The sequence below is a fragment of the Lolium rigidum genome, chromosome 5 (assembly GCF_022539505.1).
Source record: "Lolium rigidum isolate FL_2022 chromosome 5, APGP_CSIRO_Lrig_0.1, whole genome shotgun sequence".
Lineage (NCBI taxonomy): Eukaryota > Viridiplantae > Streptophyta > Magnoliopsida > Poales > Poaceae > Lolium > Lolium rigidum.
This window is the reverse complement of record NC_061512.1, coordinates 222472436-222499267: the sequence shown is the minus strand read 5'-3', so window position 1 is coordinate 222499267 and position 26832 is coordinate 222472436. Positions and strand designations below refer to the sequence as shown.

The 26832-nt window shown below is 43.8% G+C and overlaps 1 protein-coding gene and 2 long non-coding RNA genes across 3 annotated transcripts; 2 read left to right on the top strand and 1 right to left on the bottom strand.

Annotated features, from left to right (window-relative positions):
- Positions 1–2754: 2754 nt before the first annotated feature.
- Positions 2755–5127, top strand: LOC124658094. The gene is made up of 3 exons (XR_006989008.1): positions 2755–2842; positions 2924–3156; positions 4656–5127. It is a non-coding gene; the product is annotated as an uncharacterized LOC124658094 (long non-coding RNA).
- A 3861-nt stretch (positions 5128–8988) lies between these two features.
- Positions 8989–11662, top strand: LOC124657130 (ras-related protein Rab-2-B-like). The gene is made up of 5 exons (XM_047195734.1): positions 8989–9037; positions 10652–10791; positions 10902–10984; positions 11103–11313; positions 11420–11662. The coding sequence occupies exons 1-5, from the start codon at positions 8989–8991 to the stop codon at positions 11660–11662; spliced, it is 726 nt and encodes a 241-aa protein (XP_047051690.1).
- Positions 11663–16794: 5132 nt separating this feature from the next.
- Positions 16795–17342, bottom strand: LOC124657960. Its single transcript, XR_006988955.1, has 3 exons — positions 17312–17342; positions 17059–17231; positions 16795–16860 (listed from the first exon to the last, which is right to left on the bottom strand). It is a non-coding gene; the product is annotated as an uncharacterized LOC124657960 (long non-coding RNA).
- Between the last annotated feature and the right edge of the window lie 9490 nt (positions 17343–26832).

Here is a 26832-nt window from a genome sequence, read left to right as displayed (position 1 = left end):
GGTGGACTGGTGGGACTCGGGAGTGGTTGGAACTTTTTCTCGGGCGTTCACATGTGTTGATTTCGGGATAAGAAACTAAAGCGGGAATCACTACGGGAGAATTGTCGTATGCCGACGGCCAGGCGATGTGCCGACGGCCAAATGTCGGGGCCGTCGGCACAGTAGCCTCCGGAGCGCGGCGACGAGGATGACCGTCGGCGTTAAATTGGCCGTCGGTACAGGCTGGAGGTGCCGACGGTCACCGTCGGCACAGCTCTGGCCGTCGGCACAGGACCAGTCTGGCCGTCGGTACAACTTTTTTTTCTTTTTTTTTTCCATTACAGAACTGTGCCGACGGTTAAACCGTCGGCATAGCTTTTTCCTATTTCTCAACGGCAGTCTTCAAAAAAGCATAACTAAATCATTCTAACTGAGAAAAATAAGTTATAATATATCAAATTTTGCAGAAAAACAAGATCTATCATAGAAAAATATCAAAAATGGAATATTTCAAATACCTAAATAAATTACCTTATAAATGAGCTATAATGTTCGAGGTTTCATGGCTTTCACACACGCCAAAAATGAAAAAATGGTCGCTCGTGGGTCGGATTAGAAATCCGCGTCCAGGGTATTGATTACCATCCTAGGGCCCACACACGTGCCAAATATGACCTCGTTTCGGAAAATTATACCATGTCGAGGCCGTTTCCCACCTCATTTCCCCTGAAATCCATAGAACTCCGGACGTGATAGCTCTTTTCGTGAAGGATTTTCCAAAATAATTGCCACATCCCAGTTTTGACAAACGGAATAGTTACTATGACATATAAAATGACGCCACGTGGCTCCGTGGGATTTTCAAATTGCCATCTGGCCAAAACAGGGACCGCGGGACATGCGGTATCGCCGTACCGGGCGTGCGGGTGCATCCATTCGCGAACAAACTAAACGGACAAAAATTAGCACATATAATGATGCATCGTAGAACTAAAAACATTTTTTCCAGAATTTCTGGAGTGACGGATAGTTGAGCCCTAGTTCAAATCCGGTCAGTTTCCAGCGGAATCGGCGGGACACCGCCGGAAGCTGCATGGGTTCTCAAATAGGTAACGCGTGTACATGCCATGTGATAGGTGGTGCGTAGGTGGTCTACTATCATCGCACGGAGGTTTCACGTCATACTAAAATGCGCCACATGTAGCTGCTTCACAAATAAAAACCGCTTGGGCACGCTAAAAATGAAAATATGGTCGCCCGTGGGTCGGATTAGAAATCCGCGTCCGGGGTCTTGCTTCCCATCCTAGAACCCACACACGTGCCAAATATGACCTCATTTCGGCAAACTATGCCATGCCGAGGCCGTTTCCCACCTCATTTTCGATAAAGACAACCAGATTTAAACTAGAGGTACTTGATCTATTGCTCATGATTTTTGGGTAAATTAAATTGTAGGTTCAAAATATGATATGGATGTCATATTGTATTCCTCTTATTTTTCTGATCAATTTAGACATATTATTTGCCGAATTCGTATTTACTGATATTAATTATTCCATATTAAATAAAAAGACAAAAATTTAATCATTTAATTGTTTTTCAAATTCTATATTATTATTATATATATATATTCATTGTTGTTTACTTAAGTAATTGTTTAGAATTCAAAAATATAGAGATGTGGCAGCACGGTCAAAGGGTTAATATGATTGATATGGTAGTATTAACAACAAGGACGTCATTTCTTTCATGGAAGCTCATCCGAAGAGAACCAAGAAGTTAAGCATCGTCGAAGGCGGAGTAGTGTGAGGATGGGTGACCAACTGGGAAGTTTGAATACAAGTGCAATTTGACCTAAGATTAGATGTACTAAGTGTAAGTGTGATTGTGAAATATTAACAAGTAAAAAAGAATAAGAAGAAAATTGAAAAAATAAAAAAAATATTTTTTTCAAAAAAATATTTTTAGTCTTTTTTCAAAAAAAAATTGAAAATTTTGAAATACTATGCCGACGGTTATACCGTCGGCACAACAATCTGTGCCGACGGTGATCGGGCAGTCCCCGACCGGAACTATGCCGACGGCCTTCCTTGCTGTGCCGACGGCTGGCGGCCGTCGGCATACTGGAGCTCTCCCGTAGTGAATAGAGGGTTCGAGAATAAGTATTCTAGAACCACTTTTAAGGGGGTTCGAGAATAGTTGGTCTCTATATATATATATATATATATATATATCTATATAGAGAAACTCTATTAGACACCCTGGGTGCAGAATAAGTAATTCTACACCCGGGTCGATTCACCCAGCCGGAGCATGCCCCTGAAACTTTTGCGGCCCAGCCTTCCGCACAGTCGTGATGTATTTTTCTTTTCTTTTTACGTTGACGGTTTTTGCCCTTCCGTGGTCGTGGAGTACGACTGTACGAGGTAGCCCAAGCCCACTATTTTCCGAATGAGATCGAGAGCTGGTGTGCGGCGGGCGGTTCCCAATCCGGACGGCTCGAGGCGAGCGGCGAAGGATTGCGGCGGTGGGCGGGCGACTGCAGCTGCGGATTACGCCGGTGGACGGCCTCGGTAGCAAGGCGAGCGGCGCGTGGTCTCGGCGGCGTCGTGGCCGGCGGGCGCTGGTTGCGGACATCGGCGAGCGGGTCAACGCGGCGGCGGGTGGTGAGAGGTTGAGCGGCGGGCGGCGGGCGGCGGGAGGATGAGTGGCAGGCGTCGAGCAGGTGGCCTCGGCTGCGTACGTTTCTGCGGTTCATCTCGTCGTCCGGCGGCGGCGGCGGCGGCGGATATAAGCGTCCAGTCGGTTGACAGCGGTTGGATTGTCGGCGGCAATCGGCATCATCTTCGTGGGAGGACAGCTGGTAGCAAGTTTCTCCCGACATCTCACCTCTTTTCGTCAAAATTTCTTGTTCCCAATTTGATTGGTCAAACGTTGGGAGCAGGATTCTAGCAGCAACCTGAGCATGGACTCGCCTTGTTGCCGCGGCTGGAGAAGGAGAAGCGGCAGCTCGTATTTGTTCGTCTCTGGATTGGATCGAATAGGTGGACTTCCTGCTCGTACCTGAGGTCTCAGACCTCCACTAGCCGCTGAAATCGACCACGACCTCTGTAGCTCCAACCTTCGACCCGACCTGAAGATCCGTTCAAGTTCTCCAACCTTCAGCTGCCTCCCAAGGTCAGGGATATTCCTCAAACTTCAAAATGATCATTTGGACTGTAGGGACTCTCCATATTATCAAAGATTACTAGTTATGTCAATTTTTCTTTCTTGCATCTTTGTGTTTGATAATTGATACTGTCAATTAGAACTCCGGAAGTTATAATTATTTAAAGACTGAAATAACTACAATTGTGTGTGATCAAGTGTACATAGATTCAGCTGAAAGATCTCATGTTTCTTCTCTTGGTTAGATCATTTGGTAAACATTAGCTAAAAAAAATCACTAGTTTGGCCAACCAGGTTCTGCTTTCTCTGATGGTACTATCAAAAAGCTAGCTGCAGCTTCATATTTGAACTGGAAAGAGTACACAAAAACATTGACCACAGTAGGAATACGTAGACAAGAATTCGAAACACTTTGATCAATCTTTCTTTTTTCCCGTGTCTGGTAGGTGCAAGTAATTTTAGGGATTTAAATTTAATTTTTTTTGTTTACGTAACCTTCGAGCTAGCTAAAAGTCACTAACAAAATCTATGATTGGTGAGATAGAAAGAACCTGAAGAAAATAATTAGAACCTGAACCTGAAGTTAACGTGAATTTTTTGGCCACCTGCCTTCTTATGCCTGACATATTCTAATAATCATCTGAAGTTACTTTCTTGTGCGTTCTTATGCCCGAACATAATAATCCATAGTGTTACAGTCGGTTTGCTGCCTCATTGTTTCTTATAAAAAATTAAAACACTTCATATGCTACTTCCGGACTAGTTCTGAAAAAGAAGTTTCTTTGGAACTGTCTGAAAACTAGTATTATTGTATCAATATGCTCATGGCATTGTCGTGAGTGTCTGTCCAAATTAAGTTTGATCACGTTAGAATTTAGTTACCTCAAGTCTGTTAGATTACATCACCAAATGCAGAGGGGAAACATTGAGTGTTTGATGTTTTGGGCATTGCTAGAACTACAAGTTCAATACTCAATTTTTTTGACATGAACCCGGGGATATTTGGGTTAGAATTGTTACATTAAACAACTGAAAATAGACGGAGGGTGACCTGCTTGTCAGTGCATTGCTTTTTTTTGTTGACCTACTCTTTTGTTGTACCAGACCGGAGCAGAGCCTGCATCCTACTCTGGTTCAATATTTTTTGTTTTTATTCTAGGAGATGAGCTACTTTGGTAGTTGTGTTTTTCTCTTAGAGAGTAGGGTGATCAAATTATGGGGTTGCTTTATTTATTGGAACCGATGATGAATTAACCATTTGGTCCTAAAACTGGATCTAAATTCTTTTGAGGTCAAACAGATATACGAATGTAACATGTTTTGCTGTTGTGTTGGCCTCGTGTGGCCTGAGGCGAGCTCAAGTCTGAATCCAATAGTGTAGGTTGTGTTAGTGTGTTTCATTTGGGGGTTTTGCCATTAATTACTTCCTGTTAATATTTCAAGTTTCAGTTGCACTTTTGCTTATTAGTTGTGCATGCAATCTGCAATGACATGCATCGAATTTCTAGGCTGACAGCGGGAGGATAGAGGCACCACCGGCGGCTCACGTAGCAACCACTCCTCGTGTGCTGGAGATGCAGTGGCGTGGTCGATAATGGAGCTCCCATCCCTACCGTTGGCGTCAGGCCACCAATGGAAGAGGCACCTGGTTATTATGGTTGACTCCAATAGCAGCTCCTACGTATCGGACATCAGCTCCCCGGACAATTCTCTCAGGCACTGCTTCCATGTGCACTACCTGGCTACTATGACAAGGCACCATAAGAAATACATCTTGAAAAAGACGATGTGATTCTAGTAATTATACGGAGGGAGGCAAGAGCTAGCGCCCAAACACTAGTATGATTGTGTTGGTCAGGTGCTTCTTTCTGGGTTAGCTAAGCTATGGGAGTCGGTGGTGATTGATGGGAAGTAAATTGTAATTGGTGGCTCTAAAACTCTCTTTCGAAATGCAATAAATCAGTGCGACCTTGGTGGACATTTTGGTGTTTGTTGTGATATTCTTACGTTCCAAAATTGGTTCAGTTCAGTTAGTTGAATCCTTCAGAGGACAATAGAACACGATATGTTTGACCAAATATGATTATGCTTTTTTCTGAACAACTAATTAAATCAGCTTATTATGGTTGCGATGCAAAATTGTGTTATTGTGACTTGCTATGTAAATTTACTTCATATGAATAGCTCCACGTATGAGTTTTATTTGCACGTATACATAGTACAGAGTACTACAATTTACCTAGTACGCATCATGTGCCATGGTGTAAATTTACATTGCCCAAGCAAAAACTTATGTCAGTAGTGTGCGGGGATGGCTTTCTTGTGGGCCGGTTCAGAAGCATGCCATAAAATTACGTCACATGCAGAAATGGTGAGGCGCCTGCGGGATGGTTTTCGTGCACGGACGGGGACCATGCGGTGCGACGGACGGGCGGGGTGCAGAATAATATTCTGCTCCCAGGGAGTCAAATAGCGCGTCTCTATATATATATATATATATATATAGGTAAAATAGTTGGGGCACCATGGTGCCCAGGCTCTCAGATCTTCCACCGTTAGATTGATCCACGGGCAGATTAAAAGAATCCGGGTATGTATTGTGATGAAACCCGTTAGCGCACCATAATACCCGTTTTGTGCATGAACCGGCAATTTATAAATATTTCCATATTTGATTTGCATGGCAGCTTCAATGGATGATTCCTATATGTTTCCATTTTCGGTTTTTGCATGCATACCGTGATTACAGATTTTAGATACCCGGAATGAAACAATCAGGATGCAGATATCTTGCCATAGAAAACGTATGCCCGATTAATGGTTATCAATCAGCCATGATTTCCGTGACTTAGTTGCCTTTTCTGGTTATTTTTGAATTCATAGACCACAGCTATTTAATAGGTGCCAATCAGGAACGTAATTCATGCTCCACGTTTTGGGTATCACAAGAAAAGTAAACTCGGTTACATAGAGATAACCGAGGCACGCGAAGTTGAAGATGTATTCCCATGTTCCCTCACACGAAGTGGGGACATCACGTTGGAGAGATGCGGCCTACCTCGAAGGTCTCCTGAATACCATGAAGGCTCACCTTTTTCTGCAAGCCAATTCCACGAAGGACAAAGGCCCGATCCCTATGGATAGCTTGTGAGATGGAAAGCTCTACAAGCAATTCACAAGCTCCACGAAGGAGAAGCTCGGGACTCTTCACAATAGTTCATGAAGACGTCACCGGAGCACCAACAACCAAACCAACACTATGCAACGAAGAAAAGCAAGAAAATCAAGGGTGTTCAAATCTTCACACTCAAATCTCACGAAAGCAACAAGTGTTAGGGAGAAATTAGAGATGAAGAATAATGGTGGAGGTCAACCAATGACTGCAAGATCAAAATTCCAAGAGTTTCCCTCACTTAGAGGAGGCATGGATTGGTGGAGGTTGTTGATATCGATCTCGTATTTCAAGGCCCTCAAAAAGATGCAAGAATCATTGGAAGAAAGGGAGAGGAAGTAAGATCAAGGGATTCAACAATGGTGGTAAAAAAATATGTTCAAGAACCCTAAGAAAACATTGGGGAGGAAGCCCCTTTATAGGAAAACCAAATATGACCGTTTGGGGGGGCGGGGAGGGCAAAACTGAGTTGCCCCGACTTTTTTATAGAAGCATTTCGTTGGACACCAGCGCAGAGCCCGACAGAAAACAAGAAAAACCGGTGCCAAGCCTGGCGTTAAGTCCTGCAGACCAGGCGAACCAGATCCAGGCCTGACAGGGTCCCGGGGGAGACTAAACCGGCGCCAAGCATGGTGTTGTCGACCGTACTACCGACAGGAAAACTACGGAAACAGTGGTATCTTTTGCGTTTGGATTCCGATTTTGATGATCTCAGGTTCCTTAGAACACAACAAAGAGCTCTACGGGTTTATGCATAGAAATATCATATCACAAGCATGGAGGAAAAACAAAATATGAAAAGTTTGACCTATCTATAAAATACAAACCTGTAAAACCTCCAAACTTGAAAACAAAATAGGAGATGCATACGAATTTCATTTTTGATTAACTTGGCTTGTTGAAAAGTTAGCAACAAGCTAAAAAATTAATAAAAAACACAAAGAAGCAAGAAGAATAAGGGATGCAAAGTATGCAATGTATTGAGTTTCGTAAGACGATGTGATCAAGTTACCCAACCGAAAACCCCTCTTGATAGTGTAGCTATCTCTCTCTAAACAACCACCTGGAGACCGGTTAAAGGAACACCTAGCAAGGCCATAACTTTGACTTACGCATCCCACGTGATCTTGATGATGATGCTTCATGATTCATTCAAAGTGAATTGCTTCACTTGATCATTGTTGCTTCATGAATACTGATAATTTTCTCCCACATACCTTGCTAAGTGGTCCTTCATGCCTGGTGGGCCTACCCAGAGCTCATGATCTAGTCACAATGTTTTGGAACCATAGCTAAATAGTATGTGGCTCTCGGAGCTCGTGGGGGATTTGTTGTGATCTGCCTAATATGGCTCAACCCAATTAGCTCATTTTAATAATTCCTATAAATCTCAAAGGCTCACTTGGTCCATTCATACGTGGCAAGAGGTGGGACAAAGTTTTCTCCCATATTGGTAGCGTACAAGAAGGAGTTGGATCTCCTTATAAGAGAGACTCTTCTCCTTGTTGTGTAAGCATGAGAAGATGATGCATGCACGCGTGCTCCTCCTCCACTTCCCACCTTGTTACCACGCTTGCACATCGGGTTTTGGGAATGAGCTGAGAGAGAGAGGGAGAGAGAGAGATAGAGAGAGAGATAATACACCATAACAACACATTCGTCCACCCGGTTGTAGAGCACTGCGCCGCCGATCAAGTCTTCCCCATCCTGCCTTGGTGGGTGCACCGCATGTCAGAACAATAGGCTTCTGGAACACCCCTGTCTTGTGATCTTGTATGGGAGAGGGGCGATAAGGTTTTTAAAGAGCGTTTTGCGCGACTATTGGCTTCTTCTCCATCACGGGTTCTTTCCAAGCCGACTTTTCCCCCGGCATAGGATACAAAAACACCAAAAACACTGTTTTGTACCGTACATGTTTATGTTTCTATGATACAATTTCTTATTCTAGAAACATGCATAGACATGTTATTTGGGTACTCTATCTCTATGTTTTTTGTTCTGTTTTATAAACTGTTTTTGTCATTTTTAAATAATAAAATGGCCCAAAAATCTACTTGGCTGGAGCCGCTAGGGCAGCTGGCCATCCAGATCTTCGGATGCCTCCCATAGCGGCGATTCGACTTACGGGTCGGACACTGAATGCGACGGTGGAGATGCTAGCAAGTACTTTCTCCGATCCATATTACTGTCCACTAAAATAGATGTATCTATAATTAAAATATATCTAGATACATCTATATTAGTGTTGTAATATGAATCGGAGGGAGTACCAATATACGGAGTATATCACACATAATCATGTTCTAGTAGCTACAGAAGAATCTGCCGATGTCATCTTTCATTCAAAAGGCACCAAATTATCTGCTGGCTGGAAGAAAAGAAGTATTAGCCGATTGCCACCATCATGGCCGCATGGACGATGCAAATGGCGCCCAGCCAGAGTTGTATCGGTATCTGTTTGCCGCGGGGCGGTTCCTGAACGTGTGCCTGCCGGACCCTACTAATTTAATCTTGACCGCCGAATCAGAACCGAAGAGAGGATTCGATTCCGAGCACGACCGGACTACAACACGAGTGATCGCCTTTTAATCTGCGGGCGCTTGCCGAGATTGGCTACTGCTGACGATCGCCGTCAAATCAAAACCTAGAGCCGGCGGGAATTGGGAGCGATGTCGCAGTATGCTTACCTTTTCAAGTACATCGTCGTCGGCGATACAGGTGCGTAGTTTTTCTTTTTCCACTTCGTGACGCACGCGAACTCCTATGTTAATCTACCGCCGCTTCGCTCGCGCGCTCATCTGCAAATCTGCAATTCAATATAGCCTGGTTTTTGGTGGTGGCATGTTCCCCGCCGCCGACGATCGATCAACCAGTTTCGACAGGAAAAATCATTCAGCTAGCCGCATGTAACATGACGATTTTTATTTTTGTTTGTTTGGTCTGGCCTCCCGGTAGATGTAGGGCCACTTCTTTTGGGCTTCTAGAGCTGCTTCTGGGTGCCAAACGGATAAAGCCTAAAAGAAGTGTCCGGCTTAAACTGGGCTTATTTCCACCGAGAAGCTAACTCCTAGTGCAATTCTGGAAACTGGTCCTATGCAGTTTCCCGAGCTTCTAGCTGAGGAGGCCGAACCGGTACATGAACCTGCCCCTCAAGTTAAGTGCATTTTACAGCAGATGCCACTCCGCAGTGTGTCGGCCGGCCGGTCAAAAAATCATCTAAGGAAAAAATAAAATTGACCGTATCTCTGCCCATTCCCCATCGAGCACCCGAACCAGATCCCGCACCACCGTCGGCCCCGTCGCTCCGCCACCGCCGGCCCCGTCGCTCCGCCACCGCCGGCCCCGCCGCTCCGCCACCGCCGGCCCCGTCGCTCCGCTATTGCCGGCCCCGTCGCTCCGCCATTGCCGGCCCCGCCGCTCCGCCATTGCCGGCCCCGCCGCTCCGCCACCGACGGCCCCGCCGCTCCGCCATAGATGACCCCGACGCCGGCCTCTCCGCTCGCAGCCGGCCACGCCCCTCGCCGCTACCCGACCCGCCGGACACCTACTCACGGCCAGCTATCCTCCCGCAGCACAGACCGGCGCCGGTGCTGAGCAAGTTAGTCGGTCCGCCGCCGCCGTTGACACCTCGGCCAGTCGACGACAAACCCTTTTCCCACGATAATTTCTGTGAACTATTTCCATGACCATTTGCTTATTTCCTTTGAAATATTTCCATGAAGGTCTATTTCCTCGGGCTAGTTTTTTTCATGACTGTGTTTTTGTCTAACTACAGATGAATTCTTCTAGCGATGACCGATGAAGAATTTTACATGTGCTGCATACTTGCTAGTTGGTTGGTTGCTTGAGGCGTTCTTCTATTGTAGTTATGACATGAGTTCTTCTATTGTAGTTATTTTGAACACATATAATTTAGGGACATTACAGACATTTCACAACTCAACACCTCAAATAAGCCAATTCTTAGAAGCCCAAAAGAATAGGAGGAACTTGCTTCTAGGAGCTTCTTCCCACTATAGTTTCTCCCCACCATTTCTTATAAGCTGGCTTCTGCATAAGCAGGAGCCCAAAAGAAGTCGCCCGTAGTCAGCCCCAGCTCGCGGCCTTGCTGTTGTACTTCTTTCCCTCCTTGCTCGAGACGATCGACCTTACAGTTTCGACATAATTTTTTATTTATTTTTTGTTTGAAAATTTTCTACCTGCTGTGGCCTCGGCAAAAACAATCATTAAAATGTGTTCCTTTGCCTGCATTTGTTGAACAGTTTTATATTTGCGGTTTGATAAACTTATCCTATGAATCCCTGTCAAAACCATGACCATCTTACTCCCCAGGTGTTGGCAAGTCATGCCTCATGTTGCAGTTCACCGACAAGCGGTTCCAGCCCGTGCACGACCTTACTATCGGCGTCGAGTTTGCCTACCGGATGGTCACCATCGACCACAAGAAAATAAAGCTCTACATCTGGGACACGGTTGGGTTTTCCCCCTATATATGAACTCAAAACTGCCATCTCATTTGGTTCCCCTAACAAATTGCCTCTTACGCTTGGCGGGTTTTGAACCTCTGATGAATTGTGTGCAGGCAGGTCAGGAGGCTTTCAGGTCGATCACTCGATCCTACTACAGAAGTGCTGTCGCTGCCCTTCTCGTTTATGACATCACTAGGTACTTACTACCTTGCCATTTATAAACTTGATTAAGTACATAAGCTTGTATGTTTTGTCTTAGAATCTTAGCTGATGTATACTGATCTTTTTTTATCTCTGCATTTTCCGACGAACAGGAGGGAGACCTTCACCCAACTAGGGAGCTGGCTGGAAGAAGTGAGGCAAGGGGCCGACGGAAACAACAATGTCACGATCATGCTGGTCGGCAACAAGACAGATTTATCTCACAAGAGGGTCGTCAGCACGGAGGAAGGCGAGCAGTTTGCCAGGGAGAATGGTCTCGCCTTCATGGAAACCTCTGCAAAAACCCGGCATAACGTGGATCAGGTAATTAACTCGAAACACCAGACGCAGTGGCGCACACAATGACACAATCACACAAGTTCTAATTCTCCATGGCTTTTCTGACATGACCACTGTGTTCATATTGTAGGCGTTCTTTGAAACCTCGTCTATGGTGTACGAGAAAATTCGGGAAGGTGCCATCGATTTGTCCAAGGTGAGGGTTGTACTAATTACATGCATTAAGTCGATTGAATTAGCTGATACTTACCAGTTTACTCCGTTGGTTTTTTTACTGCAGTGTACCGGTGCCAAGGCCGGAGATGGTGTAGTAGTCATGGACCTTTACAATGGCACGATGTCGTCTCAAGTCGGCGGCTGCTGCAACAGCTGATCAGCATAACTTGCACGCCATAGTGCTATCTTCTAGATACTGACCTCGATTGCAACTAATAGGTTGGATGTGGTTAGTGAGGCTCTAATATTTCCTAACCAGACAACATTCATTAGAGGTAGGTACATACTAGAGAGTATTGTGTGTGCTCATGAAATTATTCATGATGTGGCACACAATGAACAATCTGGATTTATTTTCAAACTTGACTATAAGAAAGCATATGATAGAGTAAATAGAGAATTCTATTTGAAATGCTAAGGAAAAGCGGCTTTAGCTCGAGATGGCTTAATATTTCAAAATCTATTCTTGATTAAGGCTATGTGGGGGTTAGACTATTTGTCCGCCAGATGCGATCGTGAATAGAGTTTCTAAAACAAGCTGAAACAAAAAGAGCGAGAGTACGACGCAATATTACATTGACGATAAACATTAGAAATAAAAATTGAGATGAAGGATGTTTCATCGAGTTTGTTGATGTTTCGTCGCGGTTGAATTGCCCAACGGATGCCCCCAACTGCATTGTGCCAATATATGGTGTTGTTGACGTGCGCGCGTCGAAGGGCACTACAATCGATGACATGAAGTTGATGGTAACCTGGGGTTGGTGTATGAGCGCGGAATGCTAGATTTCACCCACTGTGGTTTACAACTCTGCCACTCTCAGCTCCAGTTCATGCTTCCCCATTGTGAGTTGTCGGCCTTGGAGCTCAGGGCCCCATGCGATTCCTTGACGTCATTGATGTTACCCATAAACTCCCCATGAGAGATTTCAGGTACGTCTTCTTGTTGTCATCCATTGTGGATTTCTTCTTCTTCTTGGCTCAAGTTTGGATGTTGGATCTAATGATAGGGTCTAGATCGCCGGACGGGTGGGTGAGAAAAAGTGGGGAAGGATGGTGGTATGGCTCTAAGACCAAATTGGTAGCAACTTGGTGCAGTGTTGTAGGTGGCAAAGGCGGTTAGGGTGCGTCGATGGTCCAGCGGTGGTGGGCGGCGCGATGGTGGCATGGAACAGACGGTCCCGATCTTAGCCTAGATGGACTTGGTCGGGCAGTGAGAGGCACAACTACATCTTGGCGGCCCTGGAGTCGGCAACCGACGGTGCTCCTGCGGTAGGTCCGCAACATAAAAATGACGGTGGCTTGCCGCCTTGGGCATGGTGATGGTGGTCTCCTTTTCATCGGAGGTGGTAGGCTGGCTAGTTGTAGTCGATCGCTTGAACCCACATCTAGTCCCGGCGACGAGTTGAGGAAGCGAGGTTGCCAGTGAAAACCGAGATTCGACTCCGGTCATGGCAGGGGATGGCGGGCGATGAACACATATTCACTCTGGATAATCCGGGGGAACCCTATATATCTCGAATCGGACGATGGCGGCACTATCGACATCGTTCTCCCTCTTGAGAGTATTTTTTTTGGAATAGGTGTCGGACGGTGGAGTTGGGAGGTGGAGTGGAGTACTTCTATTGCGTTGGCGATGGAGAGTCTCTGTGGCGTGGTGCAGCGGGGCATCAGTGATGGTCGTGGTGTGTTGCACTCACACATGGTGGGTGCACTGTTTGTCGCCATGGTGGCGTCGATGGCAGGACTGGTAGGGGCTATGCGGATCTCTTCCCTGAAGATGTACCAACGGTTGATGGCGGTGTTGACTTCTTTGGTGTGGGTATGAGGCACTCGCTATGAGTCTGCTAGACAGGATGAGGGCTCCCGTTTCGCTTAGTGGGTGTCTTGGGGTATGTTATGCTCCCCGGTCTAAGTTGATTCTTTTTGTGTTGTCACGGAATGAGTCCATGTTAGAATGATCTTCTCCCATTATCATGTTATGTAGTTGTTGTGTGGTGGCTTTGAATTTTTGTAATGTATGGTCTCTTCTCGAACCTTTGATGAATAAATATATAAAAAAGTCGTATGCATCGATTGATGCAGAGACTAGGGCATAACCTTACAAGTAGTGTTATAGTCTCACTAAATTTATTTATTTGCACCATCTCAATATAAAATAATGTACAAGATTTATTTGGCATTAATTTTTCTAGTTTTATTTGTTATGATAGCACTATGATATCTCTCATCATTAATTAAAATTTTGCATACATAGAATGCATGATAGTACCTATAATAATATGATACCCGACTATCAGACTATGGATAGTCTTAGTCTACAAACTGAATCGACGTCTTTCTAAAGGGAAAACGCTTCCAATCCGGCGACCGATTCTGGGGCATCGATCGGTCGCTCGGCCTCGTGCGCCCCCGCTCGCTATTATGCCCGGGGCCACCAGCCTAGCAAACATGTTTTGCAGGCCCAGTTTTTCGTTTTTAGATAGCCCGCATGTTCCATTCAAGAAAAAAACTAGCATGTAGCTAAGCCTGTTCAAAGTCGCTAATGGTATATTTTGTAGAGTTAGCTGAATTTTGTGGTTAACTATTGTTGTAAACAATTAATATTTTTGCTAGATTTATTGTTGAATATTGTTGTAAACCATTAACTTTTTTGTTGGATTTGATAGTTGCTAATAACCAAGTGATATTTTGTTGTTGTAATTGTTTCTGACTTTTGTTTAAAATAGTTGATGATTTTTGTTGTAATTCAATTTGTAGAAAATTAATTGTTGCTTGACTACTTTGCGCATTTTGAAAATATTAGAATTTTTGTTGTAATAGATTGTACTTTTTGTAAAAGATGTTGGTGATTTTTATTGCAGATCATGCTACAACAAATAATGTTGGTTTAACCACTTTATTGTAATATTTTTAAAAAATTATAATTGTTACGATTTGTTTTTTTAATAGTACATCGGATAATTTTTTTATTGCAATACCATCTGCCAAGTATTTAAAACAAATATGCCCCCGCTGCATCGCGTATTTAACCACTTTGCTGCGGTGGAGTATTTAACAAGTAGCTTATACTTTTTTGTTTTAAATATCGCCAAGTATTGGCACAAATAAGTATACTTGTTCGGCTTTAACTGAAGAAGCTAGGACCGCGGGTTGATTACCAAAAAAATATGGGGTTAAAATGCAAAACTGCGTCGCAACTATGTTTCGATCGTCGGATCTCAATCAGGCGGTGCCAACTACGACCGACGGCCAGCGCTGCCCTTTCTAAAGAGAACTAGTACAAATGCCCGTGCGTTACCACGGGTGCTCAAATTTTATTTCTCAATACACATATATAGTTTACAACTCACTATGAAACGACTAAAAGGGTGTGCCACTATTTTTCCTCGTAACATGTCAATACAATACATGCAAAACTTCACATGTCTAAAAAAACCACAATATATTCTACAAACCAATAAGATTATATCTTGTTTAACACATATTTTAACAACCAATACAGTTGACATCATTTAAATATGAAATAAGCACTTTAATAATACATTTGTATCAATAAATAGTTAAATGCTTGTGCTTTGCCACGAGAAAACAAGAAATAAAAAGGCAATTTGATTTTTTGGTACCCTTCATCTCTGGCAACTTATAGTTTGCTATCCCTTTTCATACCGTCATGTGTCTCATTTGCAAATACCACGACATCATGTCAGCCATCATTGCATAAAACAATTAGCAACACGTGTGTTTTGGACTCAGTTCTTACAAGGACATGAGTACTGTAAATATATATTTAACTAATCATTAAATATATAATTTTATTCTTTCAAGAACCCATAGCCTTATAGAAGCCAAAGATAATTACAAGATCATACCACATGACCAACAATATGGGGCAGAGAACACCGGCAAGCCATGGTACAAGCTATTGCAATATCAGATGTCCACACTCGGTTTTGCCAGGCAAGCCACAGTACAAGCTATTGCACAATCTACAACAAAGGTATGGTATTTCTTCCCTTCCTAGCATTATCTATAGAGATCAATCCATAAAATTATCTGCAAACAGGACAAGCTAATGTTGTTCTAGAGAAGATTTAGTGCCTCTCAGTGGCTACTCCTTTTGTCTAACTTACTGAACACATTTCCAGAAAAACAAAAATAATTAAGTTCAGAAACAAATTTGAACCAAAATATAGAAGAAAAAAAATGTGTGCTTCTCTGATAGAAAAGATCTTCTACCAGCATTCAACCCCAGATGATGATAGGACCTTGAGCAGATGATGTCAAACACATGCGGTTCCTTTGCATGGGGGCAGAGGGATCCAGCATGGAGTCGTTGACCAAGCTATGGTTGCAATCAAAGGAAAACATAAGAACAAGCTATGGTTGCAATCAAAGGAAAACATAAGAACGATCACAAATCATCAGACAGAATAAAATAGAATGGTGAATTCATTGCATATTCCAAAATATGTGCACCGCTGCATCTCACCGTGTCTATTTTTTTTTCCAAAAAGGTACCAAAAAGAAACTACCAAGGTATGCACCCAAAGTCACTTAGACCCAACAATTTTTGTTTTAGATAACTCAGTTAGGTAGACAAAAAGAATCCCACGTTATTTTATAGATGTAATCAGTGGAGGAAAGATAAATCAGAAGAAACAATTAAATGGATAAATGAAGACGCAAAACCTATGCATATTGCAAGAAACTCCCATGGAATTAGAACATTATATCACACCTACATGGTATTCATTGGCTTCAGGGCCAAATCATTTGTCTTTATCATCTTGAAAGATATAGAGATTTCACAAATCATCTTTTACTATGAAAAATGGTCCAACCAAATACTTCGTACCTACCCATAGCTATGGACATTCTCAAATTGGGGACGTTTCCACTCCAAGAATCCTCCAATTTTTCTCCTCATGTATGCTTTGGGGTTGCAGCACAAGTGGCCAGTATCACATTCTTTCTTCTGAAGCAGTAAAGCCACACAGCAAACAAACACATGCTCGACTTTTATGCTAAAATTTAGTTTTAAGAGAAGAAACTACCATTCAACAATGGGAAAAAATAGTAACAAAATTGATTATTTCTGCAGTTGCGATATGTCCATAGTTAAGGATGTAATAAACCAGCCATAAGCTAGTATGCATACAGGTACAAAATGGTGATAGAAATGATAAATCATTTGTTTAGACAAAGTATTCGGAAGATGCATAAAGTGAGATCATCGTGAGTCCGTTGTTACCTCTCCATTTTGTTGTTGTTGTCATGTCGCCGACTCGCCAGATTCAACGGAACTCTTCGTCCATACGATTTCGGCCTCGTGTTTGAAATGCCTTAGTTAATCTGCCTCATGTCGGTTGCATGCTTAATATTAGGTTTTCAAAAGAAACATTAGCTAAATCAAAAAAAATGTAATTTAATTAAGCATATTTTGTGTGATTCGTTAGCTTGACTATTTCACTCGAAGCATGATTCAGATCCACAACTACATTGAACACATGAAAAGGGGAAGTACTTCTAGAACCATGTAAGGATGTTTACCTTCTTGTTGGGTCCAATGATCCTCATGTACTTGTGCACTCTTGCATGTTCCCGTAGGTCATTTCGGGGGACTCATTGTCCGCGGCCTTCTTCTTCCCGTAGATGACCATGGCAAGCTCATAACCTACATTGATGCCCCCGCCGAAAATAGCCACATGTACTTTCCTGTGTACCTTACATTTTAGCACAATATGGTCACTTGTAACTTGTATTTTCTCTAACTTCTAAAGAAAGAAGCAAGAAAAAATGTCACCTCTTTTCTTGACCGGTGATTCGAATCATTGCAATCCATTGGATTGCCTGTGAATTCAGCTAGCTGTGAGTAGTATAATTCAGAGAAAAATATGTAAGTAAGGGGTAGCAAAATTCAGCGAGTAGTAGAAAACTTCTGGAAGGAACTCAAATTAACCCAGTCTATCTCTATCTATCACTTTTCGTGGAAATTTATCTTGAACCCACCGAAGGAATAAAACAAAGTAGCAGTAGCAGCAGCACCAGTCGAAGAAGAAAGTAGCAATATCAGCATCTCCCAACGAAAAAAAAGTACTGTAACATAATGTAAGTGTACTAAGTATGCTCATTCTCTGAAAGTGATCCATCGATCTTCCATGTACAGAGAATACGTAGAAGTTACCTTCAGTGTAGCCAATCAATTTGGTTGCAACTTCACAATTTTGGTGACCTCCGGATCCGCGGGCCTCTGTTCTGTTCATGTCAATCCTCTCTGCTCTCATGTGCAGCAGCCAAACGAAGAAAATATGGCAGTTTAGCTCAACCCTCCCCGACCTTGACCAATAGCGAGATAGCACATTAGCACTACACAAAGTGTCCGATGTGAAAAATAACTCAAACACACCCGGCTGATCGGCCTTTGGTGCTCATGCTCATGTCGAGACAACCAAGTCCATTCAAAGAACAAGGTTGATCCTTTCAGCATTAGCTTCCGGCATCAGCCTATCGTGATAATTAAAAATACGCTCCCATAAAACTCACTCGGGAGTTGCTGCTAACTTGTCTCCTTGCAGTATGACCCAAACAAGCGGCCTTCGTAAGCTACCACCGCCATTGACAGCATCGGTGCCTTTATACCTGCTCATAGTACTCGGAAGGAAAACAAAACATGCCGCCCGCCTCTAGCGGCCTTATCGACGGGAATCTGCTGGCCAAAACATAGATAGCTACAGCATGCCTAGAATTGAAGTCAAAGATATGTAGGTCATTCATAATAAAAGAAGAACTAATGCATCCAGATAGGTTGTAATAAATCATCGGCGGCACTTTGACTGGACGCGACGCATGCCTGAGGGCCTGCATCGGGCCATCAGCTCCATTTGGTTAATCATCAGCATCCTATTCACGTTGATTCTCTGCTGCTTCAGCTCTCTTCACGATGACGATGCAGCTACCGGAGCGCCGAGGAGTTTGCCGCCGCAAGCGAACTCTCCCTTGAGCGTTCTCCGACGGGAATTGTTGCCATCCGGGTCTGCCTCGCCCTCCGCTTCTGCTGCTGCTAGTCGTCTGTTTGCATCATGGAGACACAATCGACACCACCCCATACCGCAGATCGGGATGATTTGTTGACGGTGAGGCTGAGCGCGGCGGAGAAGGCCAGCTGCTTCGGCTCAGCGCCACCTGCAATGGCATCACAAAATCGTTAGATTGTCTGTAACGGAATAAAATAGGGTTCAATCAGAACCGAGCAAACTGCCTAGACTACCTCGGATCACCGGCATCATGGGGTCGACAACCCGAGCGTTGATCCATGCGAGAGAAAATAACCATTTAGTGTGTACGTGCAACGCACGTCTTGTTTACCTAGATGCACATTTATTTTTGGCAACCCAAGATGATAGAGTAAGTGGCCACCGTCACCGATAATTCACAACAACAATGATGTAGTAGTGCATCTCCTTTCATCAATAACATATGATTCACAAACAATTCCAAACTTCCAAGACAATGACCAGTGAATCACAATGTTGCAGATTTACCATAATTTGTGTGTGATTTAGCATATGGGAGCCATTTTCTGATTTGCGTGCAGAACTCGACTTATACATACAGATAGAAAAAGTAAAACCATAGCATTCTTTAAAGGAGATGCCCATCTTTCCAAAACTTATGTTGCCGTTGCCGCGAGGATGCAACCCCGTGGCGTCACCACCTCTCCGCCAAGCATCGCAAAGAAGTAGGTACCTAGCTCGCCTCGCTGTGTAGGCTTGTTAGCGCTGCCCATCCCCTGTACTCTCCACAATACATTCCTGTGTAAAAAAATCGGGCCTTGAGGCCTTTCACCTTTGTGATATGAAATATGTTCAGGTGAGGATTAGCTCCTGCCATTGAAAATTAGAAAAAGAACATGTAGAAAACCTGATAATTTCATCGATGGAGGTCACGGTAGTAATATTGAGTATTGTGTCTCCTTAAATTCTTGGGAAAAGAAGCATTGTCTCCGTATTTTTTGTTTTGTTTTCTGAGAATCAAACTCAAGTTCAACAATACACCATCACTTGGTAATCGACAAAGAAATGACATCCGCAACCTGGAAATAAACAAATGAATAAATAAATATCAGAGTAAGAATACTGGATGGGAGACATATCAAAAGCATACAGCAAACATTGCAATCTGCGTTGACGATCTGATTCCAACACCCTATTGCTATGTCATGTAGCAGAGAAAAGGAAATGAAATTTTGAAGTTACTATCGGAGACTTCTTATGGAAAGACATACCTTTGTATAAACCCCTTTTAAGGTGGGATATAGAAAGAAAAGAAATAACTCGTTTGCCTTTCATATTATATTTTGCTAGCATCGAGTTGTTCTGAAAATATTAGTGATCCAGCTCAGATTATATATATGGTATATGTTAGTATAACTATACTTCTATATATATAGCAAAATAATATCTCCATATCAAATATCTCGTATGGTAACAATATAAAACAGAAATACATATTTGTGCCAAATAGGATTAAATTGGGGATGGATCCTTCATTAATGATAATATCCCCTTCTTGTACTCCAACAAATAATCTATGCTGCAAAACTGAAGTAGACGATTAATATGTAACTATTCATAAACAAATTTGGGGTTTAATCTCTCAACCGAACCAAGGAGTATCTAGAACAAAATTCAAATAGTAAGCTTTGTACCGATTTGTGGTTTAATATCTCAATAATCTGGCCAATGCTTAATTAGAATGGCTTTCTTACTTTTCCTTCGAGAGAATCTCTGTTGAATATAAGAGAAAAGAACAGAAAGAAAGATAATCTACAGAATAGATGACAAGTAGGAGCAAGAACATGGACTTTGGGGTATTGCAGTCAATACACCAACTCACACAACTAACCATTGGAAATTGGCGCGTGAAGTTTATAAACCTCATAACCAGAATACAAATGAAGACTAAATCAAGGGTTATTGCCAGCCAATGTGGAGCAAGTATAATCATGCTGAGTACCTCATGGATTCCTGCAAGCATGCGACCAAGGATAAATAGCAAAATATCGTGCAGCCGAGTAGTATTCAACTCAAATCATTACCCAGCCGTACCAACAGATACGGGTCCTTTCCCCAGGTGCGCATGGTCGTTCATACTTCAGGCGCCGAACCTGTTGGAGGACGGCCATCATTTCCGTGAGACGCGATTCCTCCCTTTTGCTTCTCTGGCAGACGGCGCCGGGAGGGACTCACAGATTAGGCGTCGGCGGCTGTTCCGCAGATCGGCAACGCAGGAGCCATCAACGAACAACGCGAATTCCAACCAGGGACAGATCTGGATAGAGTTTGCGGATGGAGGAACCAGGAGGAGAGTAGTGCGGCGGCGGCAGTCTTGGTCCGCGTGGTGACCTGAAGTGCGTCATCCCAGTGCACGGTCGTGTGGTGGCATGCAGCTCGGCGGAGGGCAGGGCGGCGGCGGCGACGGCGGAGGGCATGTCGAGGGAAGTGATTAGGAGCTGATTAGCCCGGTGCGTTCGTTGTCCGTGGAGCGGACGGATTTCCCATCCTCGAGGTTGTCGCGGCCCAATTTAGCGCGGCCCAAGTTAGCGCGGCCCATATTGGCGCGGGCGGAACGGGAGACGGGGACGACGAAAGAGTTGCCGTATTGGATGTTTGGCAGAATAAGGAACCATTTCATGTCAATCCTCTCTGCTCTCATGTGCAGCAGCCAAACGAAGAAAATATGGCAGTTTAGCTCAACCCTCCCTGACCTTGACCAATAGCAGATAGCACATTAGCACTACACAAAGTGTCTGATGTGAAAAATAACTCAAACACACCCGGCTGATCGGCCTTTGGTGCTCATGCTCATGTCGAGACAACCAAGTCCATTCAAAGAACAAGGTTGATCCTTTCAGCATTAGCTTCCGGCATCAGCTTATCGTGATAATTAAAAATACGCTCCCATAAAACTCACTCGGGAGTTGCCGCTAACCTGTCTCCTTGCAGCATGACCCAAACAAGCGGCCTTCGAAGCTACCACCGCCATTGACAGCATCAGTGCCTTTATACCTGCTCATAGTACTGGAAGGAAAACAAAACATGCCGCCCGCCTCTAGCGGCCTTATCGACGGGAATCTGCTGGCCAAAACATAGATAGCTACAGCATGCCTAGAATTGAAGTCAAAGATATGTAGGTCATTCATAATAAAAGAAGAACTAATGCATCCAGATAGGTTGTAATAAATCATCGGCGGCACTTTGACTGGACGCGACGCATGCCTGAGGGCCTGCATCGGGCCATCAGCTCCATTTGGTTAATCATCAGCATCCTATTCACGTTGATTCTCTGCTGCTTCAGCTCTCTTCACGATGACGATGCAGCTACCAGAGCGCCGAGGAGTTTGCCGCTGCAAGCGAACTCTCCCTTGAGCGTTCTCTGACGGGAATTGTTGCCATCTGGGTCTGCCTCGCCCTCCGCTTCTGCTGCTGCTAGTCGTCTGTTTGCATCATGGAGACACAATCGACACCACCCCATACCGCAGATCGGGATGATTTGTTGACGGTGAGGCTGAGCGCGGCGGAGAAGGCCAGCTGCTTCGGCTCAGCGCCACTCGCAATGGCATCACAAAATCGTTAGATTGCTGTAACGGAATAAAATAGGGTTCAATCAGAACCGAGCAAACTGCCTAGACTACCTCAGATCACCGGCATCATGGGGTCGACAACCCAGTGCGTTGATCCATGCGAGAGAAAATAACCATTTAGTGTGTACGTGCAACGCACGTCTTGTTTACCTAGATGCACATTTATTTTTGGCAACCCAAGATGATAGAGTAAGTGGCCACCGTCACCGATAATTCACAACAACAATGATGTAGTAGTGCATCTCCTTTCATCAATAACATATGATTCACAAACAATTCCAAACTTCCAAGACAATGACCAGTGAATCACAATGTTGCAGATTTACCATAATTTGTGTGTGATTTAGCATATGGGAGCCATTTTCTGATTTGCGTGCAGAACTCGACTTATACATACAGATAGAAAAAGTAAAACCATAGCATTCTTTAAAGGAGATGCCCATCTTTCCAAAACTTATGTTGCCGTTGCCGCGAGGATGCAACCCCGTGGCGTCACCACCTCTCCGCCAAGCATCGCAAAGAAGTAGGTACCTAGCTCGCCTCGCTGTGTAGGCTTGTTAGCGCTGCCCATCCCCTGTACTCTCCACAATACATTCCTGTGTAAAAAAATCGGGCCTTGAGGCCTTTCACCTTTGTGATATGAAATATGTTCAGGTGAGGATTAGCTCCTGCCATTGAAAATTAGAAAAAGAACATGTAGAAAACCTGATAATTTCATCGATGGAGGTCACGGTAGTAATATTGAGTATTGTGTCTCCTTAAATTCTTGGGAAAAGAAGCATTGTCTCCGTATTTTTTGTTTTGTTTTCTGAGAATCAAACTCAAGTTCAACAATACACCATCACTTGGTAATCGACAAAGAAATGACATCCGCAACCTGGAAATAAACAAATGAATAAATAAATATCAGAGTAAGAATACTGGATGGGAGACATATCAAAAGCATACAGCAAACATTGCAATCTGCGTTGACGATCTGATTCCAACACCCTATTGCTATGTCATGTAGCAGAGAAAAGGAAATGAAATTTTGAAGTTACTATCAGAGACTTCTTATGGAAAGACATACCTTTGTATAAACCCCTTTTAAGGTGGGATATAGAAAGAAAAGAAATAACTGTTTGCCTTTCATATTATATTTTGCTAGCATCGAGTTGTTCTGAAAATATTAGTGATCCAGCTCAGATTATATATATGGTATATGTTAGTATAACTATACTTCTATATATATAGCAAAATAATATCTCCATATCAAATATCTCGTATGGTAACAATATAAAACAGAAATACATATTTGTGCCAAATAGGATTAAATTGGGGATGGATCCTTCATTAATGATAATATCCCCTTCTTGTACTCCAACAAATAATCTATGCTGCAAAACTGAAGTAGACGATTAATATGTAACTATTCATAAACAAATTTGGGGTTTAATCTCTCAACTGAACCAAGGAGTATCTAGAACAAAATTCAAATAGTAAGCTTTGTACCGATTTGTGGTTTAATATCTCAATAATCTGGCCAATGCTTAATTAGAATGGCTTTCTTACTTTTCCTTCGAGAGAATCTCTGTTGAATATAAGAGAAAAGAACAGAAAGAAAGATAATCTACGAGAATAGATGACAAGTAGGAGCAAGAACATGGACTTTGGGGTATTGCAGTCAATACACCAACTCACACAACTAACCATTGGAAATTGGCGCGTGAAGTTTATAAACCTCATAACCAGAATACAAATGAAGACTAAATCAAGGGTTATTGCCAGCCAATGTGGAGCAAGTATAATCATGCCGAGTACCTCATGGATTCCTGCAAGCATGCGACCAAGGATAAATAGCAAAATATCGTGCAGCCGAGTAGTATTCAACTCAAATCATTACCCAGCCGTACCAACAGATACGGGTCCTTTCCCCAGGTGCGCATGGTCGTTCATACTTCGGCGCCGAACCTGTTGGAGGACGGCCATCATTTCCGTGAGACGCGATTCCTCCCTTTTGCTTCTCCGCGGACGGCGCCGGGAGGGACTCACAGATTAGGCGTCGGCGGCTGTTCCGCAGATCGGCAACGCAGGAGCCATCAACGAACAACGCGAATTCCAACCAGGGACAGATCTGGATAGAGTTTGCGGATGGAGGAACCAGGAGGAGAGTAGTGCGGCGGCGGCAGTCTTGGTCCGCGTGGTGACCTGAAGTGCGTCATCCCGGGCACGGTCGTGTGGTGGCATGCAGCTCGGCGGAGGGCAGGGCGGCGGCGGCGACGGCGGAGGGCATGTCGAGGGAAGTGATTAGGAGCTGATTAGCCCGGTGCGTTCGTTGTCTGTGGAGCGGACGGATTTCCCATCCTCAGGTTGTCGCGGCCCAATTTAGCGCGGCCCAAGTTAGCGCGGCCCATATTGGCGCGGGCGGAACGGGAGACGGGGACGACGAAAGAGTTGCCGTATTGGATGTTTGGCAGAATAAGGAACCATTTCATGTCAATCCTCTCTCGCTCTCATGTGCAGCAGCCAAACGAAGAAAATATGGCAGTTTAGCTCAACCCTCCCCGACCTTGACCAATAGCAGATAGCACATTAGCACTACACAAAGTGTCCGATGTGAAAAATAACTCAAACACACCCGGCTGATCGGCCTTTGGTGCTCATGCTCATGTCGAGACAACCAAGTCCATTCAAAGAACAAGGTTGATCCTTTCAGCATTAGCTTCCGGCATCAGCTTACTCGTGATAATTAAAAATACGCTCCCATAAAACTCACCGGGAGTTGCTGCTAACTCGTCTCCTTGCGTATGACCCAAACAAGCGGCCTTCGAAGCTACCACTGCCATTGACGAGCATCAGTGCCTTTATACCTGCTCATAGTACTGGAAGGAAAACAAAACATGCCGCCCGCCTCTAGCGGCCTTATCGACGGGAATCTGCTGGCCAAAACATAGATAGCTACAGCATGCCTAGAATTGAAGTCAAAGATATGTAGGTCATTCATAATAAAAGAAGAACTAATGCATCCAGATAGGTTGTAATAAATCATCGGCGGCACTTTGACTGGACGCGACGCATGCCTGAGGGCCTGCATCGGGCCATCAGCTCCATTTGGTTAATCATCAGCATCCTATTCACGTTGATTCTCTGCTGCTTCAGCTCTCTTCACGATGACGATGCAGCTACCGAGAGCGCCGAGGAGTTTGCCGCCGCAAGCGAACTCTCCCTTGAGCGTTCTCCGACGGGAATTGTTGCCATCTCGGGTCTGCCTCGCCCTCCGCTTCGCTGCTGCTAGTCGTCTGTTTGCATCATGGAGACACAATCGACACCACCCCATACCGCAGATCGGGATGATTTGTTGACGGTGAGGCTGAGCGCGGCGGAGAAGGCCAGCTGCTTCGGCTCAGCGCCACCTGCAATGGCATCACAAAATCGTTAGATTGCTGTAACGGAATAAAATAGGGTTCAATCAGAACCGAGCAAACTGCCTAGACTACCTCAGATCACCGGCATCATGGGGTCGACAACCCAGGCGTTGATCCATGCGAGAGAAAACAACCATTTAGTGTGTACGTGCAACGCACGTCTTGTTTACCTAGATGCACATTTATTTTTGGCAACCCAAGATGATAGAGTAAGTGGCCACCGTCACCGATAATTCACAACAACAATGATGTAGTAGTGCATCTCCTTTCATCAATAACATATGATTCACAAACAATTCCAAACTTCCAAGACAATGACCAGTGAATCACAATGTTGCAGATTTACCATAATTTGTGTGTGATTTAGCATATGGGAGCCATTTTCTGATTTGCGTGCAGAACTCGACTTATACATACAGTATAGAAAAAGTAAAACCATAGCATTCTTTAAAGGAGATGCCCATCTTTCCAAAACTTATGTTGCCGTTGCCGCGAGGATGCAACCCCGTGGCGTCACCACCTCTCCGCCAAGCATCGCAAAGAAGTAGGTACCTAGCTCGCCTCGCTGTGTAGGCTTGTTAGCGCTGCCCATCCCCTGTACTCTCCACAATACATTCCTGTGTAAAAAAAATCGGGCCTTGAGGCCTTTCACCTTTGTGATATGAAATATGTTCAGGTGAGGATTAGCTCCTGCCATTGAAAATTAGAAAAAGAACATGTAGAAAACCTGATAATTTCATCGATGGAGGTCACGGTAGTAATATTGAGTATTGTGTCTCCTTAAATTCTTGGGAAAAGAAGCATTGTCTCCGTATTTTTTGTTTTGTTTTCTGAGAATCAAACTCAAGTTCAACAATACACCATCACTTGGTAATCGACAAAGAAATGACATCCGCAACCTGGAAATAAACAAATGAATAAATAAATATCAGAGTAAGAATACTGGATGGGAGACATATCAAAAGCATACAGCAAACATTGCAATCTGCGTTGACGATCTGATTCCAACACCCTATTGCTATGTCATGTAGCAGAGAAAAGGAAATGAAATTTTGAAGTTACTATCGAGACTTCTTATGGAAAGACATACCTTTGTATAAACCCCTTTTAAGGTGGGATATAGAAAGAAAAGAAATAACTGTTTGCCTTTCATATTATATTTTGCTAGCATCGAGTTGTTCTGAAAATATTAGTGATCCAGCTCAGATTATATATATGGTATATGTTAGTATAACTATACTTCTATATATATAGCAAAATAATATCTCCATATCAAAT

Excerpts from the sequence above, each read along its gene's own strand:
- LOC124657130 (XM_047195734.1), top strand. The coding sequence starts at position 8,989 with ATGTCGCAGTATGCTTACCTTTTCAAGTACATCGTCGTCGGCGATACA. Across the intron at positions 9,038-10,651 it reads CATCGTCGTCGGCGATACAG|GTGTTGGCAAGTCATGCCTC; the intron begins GTGCGTAGTTTT and ends CTTACTCCCCAG. Across the intron at positions 10,985-11,102 it reads CTCGTTTATGACATCACTAG|GAGGGAGACCTTCACCCAAC; the intron begins GTACTTACTACC and ends TCCGACGAACAG.